Source organism: Notothenia coriiceps, unplaced genomic scaffold (genome assembly GCF_000735185.1).
Source record: "Notothenia coriiceps isolate Sejong01 unplaced genomic scaffold, NC01 NC01_scaffold00037246, whole genome shotgun sequence".
Taxonomy (NCBI): Eukaryota; Metazoa; Chordata; class Actinopteri; order Perciformes; family Nototheniidae; genus Notothenia; species Notothenia coriiceps.
In genome coordinates, this window is record NW_011369947.1 from 21,076,574 (window position 1) to 21,090,903 (window position 14,330).

The following is a 14,330-nucleotide window of genomic DNA, read 5'->3' on the forward strand; positions in this document are numbered from 1 at the left end:
GTGTAGGACCTGCGGTTTCAGAGGAACAGGAAGGCGTTGGCCATCGCTCCCCAGTGGTACCAGTACAGGAGGAAGTCACATGACCTGCTGGCCTGGCTGGACGACATTCAACGCAGCGTGGACCAACTGCCCGACCCCCCCGAGGGAGAGAGGGTCAAGGTGATAACACACACACATTGTGCATATGTACATGGATAATAATATCTTTCTGCTATTTTAAGAAATTACCATAAAGCGTGAAATCCATTCTATTGTTTATCTCTCTCCTCCTCTTCATCCAGCTCTTCATCTCACGCTGTCTGTGTCTTTAATCTTTTCTCAAATCCTTATTCTCTTTGTTTCTCACTTCTCCTCTTCCCCTGCTTTTCGACAAATGCTTCGTTGCTTTTATTCCCTTATGAAGACCATTTTCAGAATAATTGTTCCAGGACATCTTCCTTGTTTCTATTTAAAGAAAGTAATTGCTGATCAATTCCCTCCACCCAGAAAAACGACTGTTTTTGTCTGGCTTTTTTCTGTGGTAGACCGAGCGTTGGAAGGAGGCTAATTACACAGTTATTTGTGAGACAGTGGAATCGTTATTTGTTTTTTATTATAGCTTATAACAGCTGAGGTTCAAAATAACTCGCAAAGTGAGTACATCATAATTATAATATTTTAATGTACTGTTATGTTTATATTTATATATTTTCTGATACATTTATTTAAATATTTATTCCGTCACAAAAAACAATTTTTTTCTGTTAAACAACCAAAAAACCCAGCTAATTAAATATGAAATACTGTATTTTATATAATTGATATAGTATCTACACCAGGTACAGATGTTTCATATGACAGAGTATGACATTCTACATACTACAATACTAAAGTGTGTTATAAACCATTTTTAAAGACATTACCAGACTTTCATTTTTGTATTCTTCAGCAATTTCACTACACAACAAATACATTTACACCTTTGAGCTCCATGTCCAATGTGTTGATGTGGAAAAGGCTTGACACTGGAGCCCTGGCCCCCCCTGTTTTTCTTCCCCCACCTTGACTTTGTGTGTGTGTCTTTCACTTTCAGATGGTCACTATGACATTTCGCTAAGGGGACGTCTGATTCGCTCGCCTCAGACTCACCTGTCATTGCCGCAACTGAGATTCCTCACTGTCTGTCTGTCTGTCTGTCTGTCTGTCTGTCTGTCTGTCTGTCTGTCTGTCTGTCTGTCTGTCTGTCTGTCTGTCTGTCTGTCTGTCTGTCTGTCTGTCTGCTCATCTATCTGTCTTTCTGTCTTTCCTTGCTTCTTTTCACACTTCACACTTCTGATGATTGTACTACTTCTCAAATGTAAATAAAGTATCACGGCACCTAATGACAGCACCACCTTCTTATTTGATATGGATTGTTGAAGTGGAGATACATACAGTATAGTATCAATATGAACCACTTGTGTATGTTTGACACTTACAAACATGATGTGTCTTTTATCAATGTGTTGTGTCTTTGTTGGAGTGTGTGAGTGTTTTATCATTTTTATAATATATTTATCGACCGTGTGTGAATGTGTACTATTCCACATCCACATGCCTCTCTGTGCTCACCCCCCCCCCCCCCCCAAGCTTATCCAATAGCGAGTGACCCCACGGTTGATCTCATCCAATAGGAAATTGGCTCAGAGTTCGACAAGAAGAAGGAGGAGCTTAACGAGGTGCAGGGCTTAGCCAATCAGCTGTCAGAAGCTGGAGCCGCCAATCTAGTGGAGCCCCGCCAACTCCAGCTCAACACGCGCTGGGTTGAGGTGGAGGGCAAGTTCTTACCCTTCAAAAGACAATGTGTGAGTTTCAGTAGGCACGACTTCTATATCTACAGTACTAATACTCTACTACTTATTCCAGCTCCAAATACAACTATATAAGTTCTGACCTGGGATCAAGGACTCATTCCTGCACCACCTTATAACGCTAATTCCCACCAGTGCTATTTAGAAACAGTTATACCACAAGTTTTGCCAAATAGCACCAAAGTTAACTTATAAGCTAACTATTGGCATGAAAGCTAATAAGCATATTTTGCTAAATGTAGGTAAGACATTTATCTAAATCTATTACAATAAATCAAGCTACATAATTTCAGTAATGCCCCTAAAAGGTCAAATAAAAAAGGTGTGAGTTGCTTTTTTTGTTTTTCTTTGCTGCATTTTCATTATTTTCTGTGTACATGTGAAGCACGCTCACATGTCTGAATCTCATTGGTTGCTCTGTCTTGCTCTGTGTCACTGCATGCCAACCAATCACATTACACCCTGGCAGTTCCCTGATCTGCCCATCACTGAAGATGTATGTATCCTGTCAACCAATCACATCAGTTGAATCAGCTGCATACACCATATGGTATACACTTGGACCAATGCACATCTCCACTGTCAGATCTCAGACTCTCAGTTATGCATTTATTCAGGCGCACTAAGAGGAATCATAAGCACGTATTAAGAGTCAACGAGAGACCACACTCAGAACACAGTCAGTGTAAGGCCTCTGAGCGGCTCCACTCAAGCTGTTTTGGCACTTTGGTGCATTGCTTTAGGACTCTTGAGCAGTAATTGGTGCACTTACTTTCCATATTCTCCAAGCTGGGCACGAGCTAATAATAGGCACCAAAACTTATGTAACACAAAGTGTCCTTGAGCAAATCACTCAATCCCTGCCAACTCCAGGGGTGTTGTCGAGCTGACCTTGTGTGGATGGACATGCGGAGAGACAACAGCCATCATATCAGATTGACATAAGACTTTTAAGAAGAATCCATTTATTCCTTTATATAAGTAATGTTACAATATGAATTCATGATATCTTAAAGGAAAGGAATAAGAATAGAGGGCCCATTGTAACCTTTCATTTGGATAATACAAACACTTCAATGTTAGTAACATGTTCCTCCTGAAATTTTATATTTTTGAGCTGCAACTGCTGCAGTGTTGCCACCTATTATCATGTTTTTTTAGTTTGTTATAAAGAGAAAAACAGTTTAGATGTGTATTCAGTCCAAGTGGAATAGAACAAGAAAGGGAAGAGTAAACCAGATCATCAGAAAGGGAGACATTTTGAGTTTTTTAAAACCCAGTCTGCAATCACTAAAGACACACATTCAAGCATTTAATTCATATACCAATATATGTGTCTGGAGCAGTGGCAACATCAGATAATGCCAACATATGCTCATCAACTCTGGTTTAGCTTAAAGATGCTGGAAGAAGCTTTCTGGTGCAACTGAGACATTTCTGACTCACTTACCTGGGAAGTAAATCTAGTTCAAACACAATTCTCACATATACCCATGTGTACAATGAAACAATGAACAAAGTAATACTTAGCCCCGTCAGAGTTATGTTATTGGATCAATATTTTTGATTTTACCATTCAAACTTTGTATGGTGTGCAGCAGGGATACTGGGACTCTTAAAACTCTGGCCATATTTCACTTCATAACAAACATACATGTGTCAGATGTCGGATTAAACTTTCTTCAATTAAGTAAAAATGGGGAAAAAAACATAAGACTCCATTTTTTCCTGAGCTAAAACTGATGAAATAACGGATGATGTCATCTGATGTCAAGCATGTGTTGTAAAATACGGTATGGAGTTAGAAAGTGGGTATTCACAAGGATGCATGGAGAAACAGTGAAGTGGCATTATGGGAAATGTAAGGCTTATGGTGTCTGACCCCCAGCTTTCCACCCGTTATAGACGTTATTACTGTCACACCAGGCAAACACCGAGCCGACTCATTAAGGCCAGCAGCGATCATTAACGGTCTGCGAGGCTGCTAATAATGCTAATCTGTTTTTTATTTTGGGTTAATTAAAAAATGTAATTTAAAGGCAGGAGCTCCAATGAAAGGAGCATAACACTGAGGTGAAAAGAACAGAGCCGAGTGTTAATACCCACAATCCCTCTGCACACATTGCCATGTTGAGTTTCTGTTGAGATGAGTATTGTGCATCATGGTCATGGAAATATATCATGTACTTCATATGAGGATACACAAGTGTATTCATCATCTACTGATTAAATATATCAAATGTGAGTTGACGCAAGCTTGGATATGATCATGATATACAATAAGGTTTAATAACATGTTTAACTCCTGCTCAAAAAGAAACGATCTAGGGCTTCATTGTTGGAATTATCATCCACAAAAATTCATTTTTATATGTAAACAAATATATGTATAATTTATTTCATTGAATATTTAAGTTTTCTATAAAACTGATTCAAACCTTGTCAAGACTTACATGTAATTCCACCCATGATCTTGTTTAATAATGAAGTCCCAGATCAGTTTCTACTGAACATCTGATATGTGCCCCCTTAGAGCTAGCTTTGATATGTTGCCTGTTAGAGAAGCATGATACAAAACATCTTTTCTTATATAAAGACGTAACATGTTCCTTCTTTCTAAACTACCTCTCATCTTTGTGTGTTTGTGAATACATGCTCTTCAGGAGTACCTGATCGAGCTGCAGGCGTTGCTGCGCTCAGTGTCGGAGACGGACTTCAAGCTGAACTCTCCGGAGTACTGGCCAGCAGCGTATTATAACCTGCCACAGCAGGACCTCTGTCTGAAGGTCAGTACTGCTGCACAGAAAACAGTTCTCAGCAAATATCAAAGACATTCAAACAGAGAGTACATGCAGTCTGATAGATAGAGGGTACTGGACTTTGAGGAGAATATTGATACCGATCAAATCGTTACAATATGATGATACAGCCAGTTAGCTTGGCTTGGCATAAGGACTGGAGGCAGAGGGTAACAGTTAGCGTATTCATCTAAAGATAACTTCATCCATCTCCCACACAGGAGGTGAAGGCGAGCATTGAAGAGCTGCGGGGCCCAGTGGAGGGAGCCTTGGCCCGCAGAGAGGAGATGGTGTCGGGGGCCCGGCCCCTGGAGGGTCAGAGGATCCAGGAGACCGCCTCCCTTCTCAACACTAACTGGGACAAACTGAACAAGCTCCACCAGGACAGACTCAAGTAAGGCTGTACGGTTTTTGTGGGTTGAATATGATTTGTATATATTTGAACATATTATACGACATATCAAAATACTTTTTCTGACGTAGCACGACAATATTTGATTTGCCCTTTAAAGACAAATATTCCTCCTCTGCTTTCAACGTAATTGCCAATTACTGTTTTAACACTTGACAGAAGTAGGTAGGGGGTGGAGGGATCAATCCATTTGATTTGTCACATGTTATCATATCAGCTTCAACAGTCCCTTTTTGCCTTTTCAACGCTCTTCTTACATTGTCTTCTGCTTTATAATTGTCCAGTTTCCTAGTTGTAGGCAGCAGTGTGTGTGGGAAATAATTACATGGATATTGATTCATCTTGTCCACATATTTTAATGACAATCTGTTTTGTGTGCGCACATCAAGGCGTTGGCAGGATTGCAACATCAAGTGGCAGAAGTTTGTGTCGGATCAGAAGGCGATGGAGGAGTGGCTGAACAACGCTGAGAGCTCTTTGAGACTGGCCGAGAGCGAGCCAGCAGCACACAAGCAGCACCTCAGGGTAACACACACACACACACACACACACACACACACACACACACACACACACACACACACACACAATTATAAAGACAGGCTTGCACACACATCGCTGATTGTACCCAGAAAGCTGCTGAGTGTATTCCAGCTGTGCCTGAGTCATATTTCATCTCCAGTGTCCACCAACACTGCTGACATGCCCTTGAGCAAGGCACAGAACTGCTTCCCTTTCTGTTTCTTAGTTTTCTGCACACACTGATTACATAAAAAGACAAATTATCTTTCACAGTGGGATGAAGTAGCACACGAGAACAAGATGTGACATCTCATGGCCTAACACGCAATATTAGGACATGCTGATATCAAAATGTGTCATCATGATTCATTTATGGTCCATTAGCACCTGATAGAATAATTACTTAAAGTATATTACGACAATAATTCCAGCCTTTATCTCTTATGTTTAAGTAGTTTAATTTACTCCTGATATGCAAAACAAATGAGTAAATGTACACAGACCATGTTAATATTTCTTTACTGTGTGTCCTTTTAATAATTTAGATAATTAATTAATTAAGTTTGATTATAATACAATAAAACAAAATGTCTGTCTTGTGAATAGCACACACACACACACACACACACACACACACACACACACACACACACACACACACACACACACACACACACACACACACACAGGAGAATGCAGTGAGTCTCGACAAAGACATAACATTTTCCTTTTCAGACTTATGCAACACTATTATGTTTCTCCGATCTGACATTTCGTTGAAGTATTATGAGAAGTAATTGGACACAAACAGGAGTTTAACATCACCATGAGTGGTTTTCACAGAGGGAAATGCACACGTTTTTTAAAGATGTGTCTCTGAGTTTCAGTAGCTGTGGTTAAACTGATGCATTCCACCTTGCATATTAAGTATTGTTACGTGTATGTGCATAAGTGTTTGTTTGCATCATCAGACATGCCCAGTCCACTTTAGGCTGCTGTGATCAGCTCTCAATGTCCACCTGCACAGACGAGGATGCACCGTCCAAGTGCCACTCAAGTGCCAACATATGTGTGTGTGAGAGACAGAGAACCATCTGCTACCTCAACGCGCAAGCTGCCACCTGAACCGCACCCAATCCTGATTCTCTACACACACACTCAGATATATTGGATGAAGTACTGTTGATACCCTTGTGGGAGGGATGTATTCAGGTTCATTATCTAGGAACTACAACCCTGAATGGTTGCAGAAAAAAGATCCCATTACTCGAAGCATTTACAGGAATAGTTTGATGTTTTAAGAAATATAATTATTCGATTTCTTCCCCTTGAGTTAGATCAGTGGTTCTCAAACTTTTTCTGTCAGGCCCCCCCTTTGGAGAAAAAAAAAAGTCGGGCCCCCCCCAACACAAATAGTCAGGCTCAGTGGCGGCGCCAGAGATTTTTTGGGGTGCTGTGGGGTAGCTTGACGTTTNTCTGAGGGTGTCATTACTGAGAAAGGTCAAACAAAATCAAAACCTTACATTTGAAAACAGGTTTGCATTCCTCCACTGAAGGCAGTGGTTCTCAAACTTTTTCTGTCAGGCCCCCCCTTTGGAGAAAAAAAAAAGTCGGGCCCCCCCCAACACAAATAGTCAGGCTCAGTGGCGGCGCCAGAGATTTATTTTGGGGTGCTGTGGGGTAGCTTGACGTTTTATAGAGGGTGCTCAAACATTTAGGGTTTCCCATTAATGTACCGGTCGCTACAGTGGAATGTTCGACTGCAACACTCCCCACGCATATACACAATGTACACGCGACTGTTACAATGAAGGCTCGATAATCAGCTCACGGCATATAGGTGTAAGCAGGGGTAAAGTGCTATTTTTATAGGTGGTGTGTGGACCTCACATAGGGGGGTCCGGGGGCAAGCTCCCCCAGGAAGATTTATTTTTAAATATTGAAGTTAAAAGCATCAATCTGGTGCACTTAGAGAGCAAAATGAAGAGATCTATGGATACATCTCTCAACACAGAACTGTGAACAGATTTACTTTTTCTTTATGGATATTTTACAAATCACTCCCCTTTTAAACTTTGTTCATTTTTTTATGTCATTTTAATGTATTCTCTTATTTTTAAAATGACATAAAAAAATGAACAAAGTTTAAAAGGGGAGTGATTTGTAAAATATCCATAAAGAAAAAGTAAATCTGTTCACNACACACACACACACACACACACACACACACACACACACACACACACACACACACACACACACACACACACACACACACACACACACACACACAATATAGAAAGATAAAGTTGTTGTAGCAAGTCTCTCTAAATCTTTAAGGAGGACAGCATTTATTGTATTTCTGCTCCACTTGTGTGTTGCACTGTGTGTTACCTTGACGGTGTTGTACTTGCTGTTGAGCTGGTTCTGCTTCAGCCTGATCTGCTCCCTCTTGTCCTGATCCGGGGCCCTCTTCTGTAGATTCTCTCCTTTCAACAGCAACTCCTTCACTGCACCTTCCTCACAGTCCTGCGCCACACACACACACACACACACACACACACACACACACACTGTTTAGAGCTGCACACACGATACGAAAGGAAAAGAGAAATCATTATCTGTGTGCGAGGGACCTTGTCCTCCTGGAAGTCCTCCTCCTTCAGGTTCTCCCCCTGCTTCACTTCCTCCTCCAGGAGCTCCAGCCAGATCTGAGCTTCACTGTGGTACTGCTCCAGCTCCTTAGCCGACGCTGCCGTCTGACACACACACACACACACACACACACACACACACACACACACACACACACACACACACACACACACACACACACACACACACACACACACACACACACACACACACACACACACACACACACACACACACACAAAAGAAAGATCATCAGTGGCCTAGAGGGAGAGCATTTATTGGGAGAGGTCGGCGCAGATTACGCGTCTATTTAGAGAAATCAATTTAGGGAGAGTGTATTTAACGGGAGTTTGTTTGGAAGTACATTTATGGAAATAGTTGGATTATGAAAAGATTCAATTTAACTGTTTTCAAGCTAAATAACAAACAAAAAAATCTAGACTAAATCTTATCAGACGCTCTTAGAATTTCAAAATGAAAGTACTCAGAGGGCTTTACTCTTCCTACCATTCCGCTGCTGATGCGTTGTGCGATGATCTCAAATCTGTGGTTGAGCTGCTCCACTTTGGGCCTCACTTGGACCTGGCACTTCTCCCCCCTGGTGGACATGAGCTCCTTGGCCAGAGTCCTCACCCCCTCCATCTTTCCCTTCGTCAGATCCAGCTCCGCACGCAACACCTGCAACACACACACAGTTAGCCACAGAAGCTCTTTCCTAAGGAAGGAAATTCCTTGAGAAAAATATGACATAAAATAGTTTACACATTCAAAGAGAGCGCTAACAGAAGTCTATTGAACTTTTTCAATCTCAGCTAAAAACCCACCTCTTTGACCTGGCTTTTAATAATCGTTGAGTTACATTTTTACATTTGTATGTGTTTCTATATGTTTCTAGTTATTGTGCTTTTTATCATGTTTTCAATTATTGATTTATCATTGTACTCCCATTGTGTTATTTGATATTGTATTTATTGCCTGCACAGCACTTTGGTCAACTGAGGTGGTTTTAAATGTGCTATATAAATAAATAAATAAAGATTGAAGATAAGTGCTTGTTGATGATTGATCTCTCTCTGTAAGAGCTGTTAACAACAGGATAATTATCTGGGTTTTTAAGAAATACTGCATTTCTTCTCAAAATCCATTCACTGACATCTAATCTACGGAGAATGACTGGAGGTAAAACACCAATAAACACACAAGGTAAGCACAACATATGCACATACAGACATTACAACCTTGAGCGCAGCGTCGTTGGGTCCCTGGCTCGCTATCTCATCCATCTTCTTCTCCGCTCCGTCGATCCATCCGTTCACTTCCTTTATCTCTCCATCTAACTTCTGCATCTGCCTCTGGTAGTCCTGAGGGAGAAAGGAGAGAGAGAAACTTGAGTGTGCAAACAACGACACTTTTAGAGGGTTATTTTTAGAGTTTGGGTTTAATTTTAGCACTGATGAGACGGATAAATATGTATCAGATGTGTTCTCTGACCAGCAGCAGGTTGAGCCACTCCTCTGCTCTGGATGTGACAGCGATCCAGTTGCAGCGCAGCAGGCTGACTTTGTCGTCCACCAGGCCCCCGTGGCCCCGCAGCACCGCCTTCAGGGCCTCCGCCAGGTCCACCACGGCCTGCAGCTGCGGCTGGCGCCTCTCCGTCTCCTCGTGGATCGACTGACAGGATTTAAAAGAGAAGAGAGTTGAGAGACAGAATGCCATTACCTATTGAAAGCTCCAGGTAATTGTTTCTATTTCTAGCAAGTTTCTCTATGACCTTATGTTGTGTATACCTGTGCCCACTCCACCTCCGCCTCCAGGTCGCTGGGCATGCCGTCCACAGCGGAGCGCCGGGTCAGCTCAGCATCGGTGGCAGCGAGCCACTCCGTCAGCCCGTTGAGCTCCTTACGCAGCTTCCTGGACAACTTCAGACTCTTCTCCAGCTCCAGCTTACTCTCCGTCACCTACACACATAAATCATGTTTAAATCTGACCTGTATGATCATGTGAGCTTAACTATCTGTGTGTGTTGTTACCTGAGAGCCCAGCTGGTTGTAGAGCAGCTTCAGGGCGGTCACCCTGTCGTCCATATCTTTGGGCTGCTCCGTCTGCTGCTTCTGCACGATCTGCCTGCCGGTTTTTATCACCGTCTCCACCTCCCCTTTCACTTCACTCAGCACCTTATACAACTTCTGTTGGACACAAACACACAGCAGGGGCTTAATGTAGGATCAAAGCATCTATTCACCGCATCTGATTGGATGACCCACCATGCACTGGTCCAGCTGTGACTGCACCACGTCCTGCTCCACACTGCGGATGTCCAGGACCCCCCCCTGGCTTTTCACCCCAGCCAGCAAGCGCTCGCACTCGGTCAGACGAGTGTCGAAGTTGGCCGGCTTCTGGAAGAGCCGGAACTTCGTCCACACGTTTGCCAGCATTTTCTGTGAAAAGGAAGAGACACAAAGATATATTTATATAAATAATGAAATGCAGGTGTTAGGTGAAGTTTGCAGAGGAAGAAGAATACTCCATGTTGTCAGTGGATTGTTTATCCACACCTCTCCTGCTATGTTATGCACAGCTGGCACAACTTAGATACCTTCATTAATCATTTAAATCTCCTGACAAAACACAATTTTCCAGAAAATCCCTCAGTATGTGTGTGTACATGTTCACGTGTGAGTGTGTACCTGTGTGAGGTCTATCTGTCCCATAACCCTCGGGTCTTTGTCCTGGTTCTTCTTCTTCATGTCCTCCAGGGTTGCCTCATGGCCGCTCAGCTCCGCTTGGATTTTCTGTTGAACATGCACATAAAAGACCAATTAAAAATAAAAAGGATAAGACAAATTATGTTAATGAACCATAACTTTATTTGAACTAAAATTAATATAAAAATGTGAAGTAATGGGTCTGAAAATGTTGTTTTGAAAGTCAGACTAAAGCCAATAAAGTTGGAATGCATTGATAGTGTACCTCCTAATAATAACCACAAGGGGGCATGAGGGATCAAGGAGATAGGAGAGGATGCTTAAAAGCATTAACAACCTGTCACCCCCCCCCCTTTCAAACCCAGAGACGGCCTCTGTCACCCCTCTCGCTTTTAAATACCAAGTGCCCTGTAATCACATATGCTCATCCACACCAATTTAATCCAATCATTCTCCCATCCGCGTGTGTGTGTGTGTGTGTGTGTGTGTGTGTGTGTGTGTGTGTGTGTGTGTGTGTGTGTGTGTGTGTGTGTGTGTGTGTGTGTGTGTGTAAGAGTGTGTGTGCGCTCTTGCCCGTGTCCAAAGTTGCCCCGGGCTTAATAAGGACAACAGAGAGAAAAAGAGCATTCGCCATTCTCTCTCGGGTTCCCATGCACACACACAACAAACACACAGACAAACACACACACTCTCTGGAGTATATTTCCACTCAGCTGTCATTCCTCTACCTGTCCACACAGCTGCCACTCTTAGAGGTAAAACCTGACAGGGCAAAGAGCTTGACAGTGTTTCATGAGTCAACTAAAAGCTGCACTTACTGATGATGAATTGGCATCTTATTCTACATTAGGAGCATTTCTATTTAAACTGACTTCAGCCGGTCGTAGTTTAATTACTGCAGGTCCAGTTGGGGTCTGCTTACATCGGGACCAGTGGGGTGAAGTTTGGTTTGATTAAGTCTTATCAGTAACGCTAGCATTTAGTTATAGTATTGTCATTCATTCCTATGAAAAGTTCCTCAGTGGAGCATGAAACTGAATTATCTTAGGATGCTCTCCCACATATTTGTCCCATAGAGCACAAACGTCTCATTTACATAAAAGGCAGCATGAAAATAATTCAACTAATTAGGTCTTTTTAAACTTTTAGGACACAATGAATGAAATAAAGGCCCTCTCTAGTTCTAAAGCCACTTTTACTTTGCCCGTTCTGAGCTACTGTAGAAAGATGGCGGTCTCCGTGGGGAGGATCCCTGTGATATGAACGGCTCATGAACACAGCCAGTCTTAGTGAACGGAAAAATAGAGAGATTATGTAGAAGCTATGGCCCAAAACGATTCTCCTTAGTCCCTACACGCACACACAGCTACACACTGATGGCTACCTGAGCCTCCTGCGGTATCTGCTGGGCGTCGATGTGGTCAGCCAGGTACGCAGTAAGGTGTCGGTCGGTGCTGGCAAGCGAATCCTGGATCTGCCTCAGACTCTTGTCATTCTCCTGGGCCCACTGCACACTCTTCTCCAGCTCCTGCTTCCTGAGCCCCGCCTGGGTAAACACAAACAAAACTGCGTCACAAAACAAATGAAGTGGACCATTAAAACAGATAACAGCAAATGGGAAACGTATATAATGTATAGAAAGAGAAATATTCAATCCCTCGTCCCTCTAAATAACAGTTTCTCGCAACACACAACCCCACATGTACCTCAAAACAAACACACACAGGCACACACACTCTCTGCATATACCCTATAGAAGGACGGAGGCAGGGGTTTCTCTCTCATGTTGCCTCAGCGTGACGACAACATCAAGGTTGCCACGAACAACCCAAATAACAAACGATCTTCTGATGCCTGAGAAGTAGGACCCTCGGCAACTACTGTTGCTCTTCTGCTCTCCACCTCGTGTCTGCCTACGAGATTAACTTTCCTACGGACATGTTGCATCACATCCTGTAAGAGCTTGTGAGTTGTGAGGAAGAGGCTGCGTATGTGGTCACAGGTGAGCAGCATGCTAAGCTCATGCACAAGGATAATGACTCTAAATATAGCCGTGAGCCACTAACGCTTGTCTCACACTCACAGTGCTCCCAATGTCACCGTTTCATGGCTGGTAATGTACGAAATGAGCGTGATATTAAATATTTAGACAAACATTGATAACAACCTTCCCCGTGGCCATGTACTCCATTTCCCTGGCAATTGGCGGCTCATGAATACATATTCTTATTAAACACTCAGTTTTCCCTTATTACTAATTTCTCTCACACATCGAAAGGCAGTCAGTGATTGTGAGCGGGCGAGATAGAGGATCGCTGTTTGCCTTGCGTCGGAAACGCCGTCGGCTAAGCAGCGATCTCCGCGCTACACTTCCTCTTATTGGTTATTCAGCCGTTACAAAAAGCTCCAAATTAAAATGGCAAACACGCCTCTTTGATCTGAGGAACAGCAGACAGAGATATAACAACATGGATTTATCTCAACATAAGTTTTAAAGTGGGACACAGATATAATGAGATTATATTCCACTGTCTCTGCACTTTCTTGGACACGTGCACTCTGTTGACGGGGAAGTGTTGACAGTCAGCTATTTGAGTCGTGAATTTATAACACTGTGGATGGAAAGAAGTTGGAAAATAGATAAGAATTATACTTCTGTGGTGTTTTACTTTGATGACATCAAAAATGTCTTAGTTAAGTTAGAGAGGCAACTTTACAATTTAGTAAAGACTAGATAGGACATTCAAGTTTAGTTTCTTCAGTTTATGTCCAATTTTATTTGATCTTTTTAGAAGAAAAAGGAGACTCTTTATTAAGGGGACATTGTCTTTCAGTCAGTTGTTCAGGACCTATACATATGAATACATCTGAACACATACAGTGGGGAAAAAAAGTATTTAGTCAGCCACCAATTGTGCAAGTTCGCCCACTTAAAAAGACAGAAAATCACATTGTCTGATTTTGAAAGAATTTATTTGCAAATTATGGTGGAAAATAAGTATTTGGTCACCTACAAACAAATAAGATTTCTGGCTCTCACAGACCTGTAACTTCTTCTTTAAGAGCCTCCTCTGTCCTCCACTTGTTAACTGTATTAATGGCACCTGTTTGAACTCGTTATCAGTATAAAAGACACCTGTCCACAACCTCAAACAGTCACACTCCAAACTCCACTATGGCCAAGACCAAAGAGCTGTCAAAGGACACCAGAAACAAAATTGTAGACCTGCACCAGGCTGGGAAGACTGAATCTGCAATAGGTAAGCAGCTTGGTGTGAAGAAATCAACTGTGGGAGCAATTATTAGAAAATGGAAGACATACAAGACCACTGATAATCTCCCTCGATCTGGGGCTCCACGCAAGATCTCACCCCGTGGGGTCAAAATGATCACAAGAACGGTGAGCAAA

General features: G+C 42.4%; 3 protein-coding genes across 3 annotated transcripts in view; 2 read left to right on the forward strand and 1 right to left on the reverse strand.

The window, feature by feature from the left end:
• LOC104966507 (dystrophin-like) overlaps window positions 1-5,751 on the forward strand; it is a 23,624-nt gene extending 17,873 nt beyond the window's left edge. Inside the window, exons 12-17 of the mRNA XM_010795693.1 lie at window positions 7-159; window positions 1,653-1,823; window positions 4,493-4,615; window positions 4,849-5,021; window positions 5,429-5,564; window positions 5,722-5,751. Coding sequence (XP_010793995.1) covers window positions 7-159; window positions 1,653-1,823; window positions 4,493-4,615; window positions 4,849-5,021; window positions 5,429-5,564; window positions 5,722-5,751 — 786 coding nt within the window. The remainder of the gene's footprint in view (window positions 1-6; window positions 160-1,652; window positions 1,824-4,492; window positions 4,616-4,848; window positions 5,022-5,428; window positions 5,565-5,721) is intronic.
• Window positions 5,752-6,562: 811 nt separating this feature from the next.
• Window positions 6,563-12,737, reverse strand: LOC104966508 (dystrophin-like). Its single transcript, XM_010795694.1, has 12 exons — window positions 12,671-12,737; window positions 12,306-12,467; window positions 10,904-11,008; window positions 10,481-10,654; window positions 10,247-10,402; window positions 10,004-10,174; window positions 9,708-9,887; window positions 9,455-9,577; window positions 8,724-8,894; window positions 8,198-8,320; window positions 7,956-8,090; window positions 6,563-6,580 (listed from the first exon to the last, which is right to left on the reverse strand). The coding sequence occupies exons 1-12, from the start codon at window positions 12,704-12,706 to the stop codon at window positions 6,563-6,565; spliced, it is 1,554 nt and encodes a 517-aa protein (XP_010793996.1). The 5' UTR covers window positions 12,707-12,737.
• A 122-nt stretch (window positions 12,738-12,859) lies between these two features.
• LOC104966510 (dystrophin-like) overlaps window positions 12,860-14,330 on the forward strand; it is a 28,564-nt gene continuing 27,093 nt past the window's right edge. Inside the window, exon 1 of the mRNA XM_010795695.1 lies at window positions 12,860-12,876. Coding sequence (XP_010793997.1) covers window positions 12,860-12,876 — 17 coding nt within the window. The remainder of the gene's footprint in view (window positions 12,877-14,330) is intronic.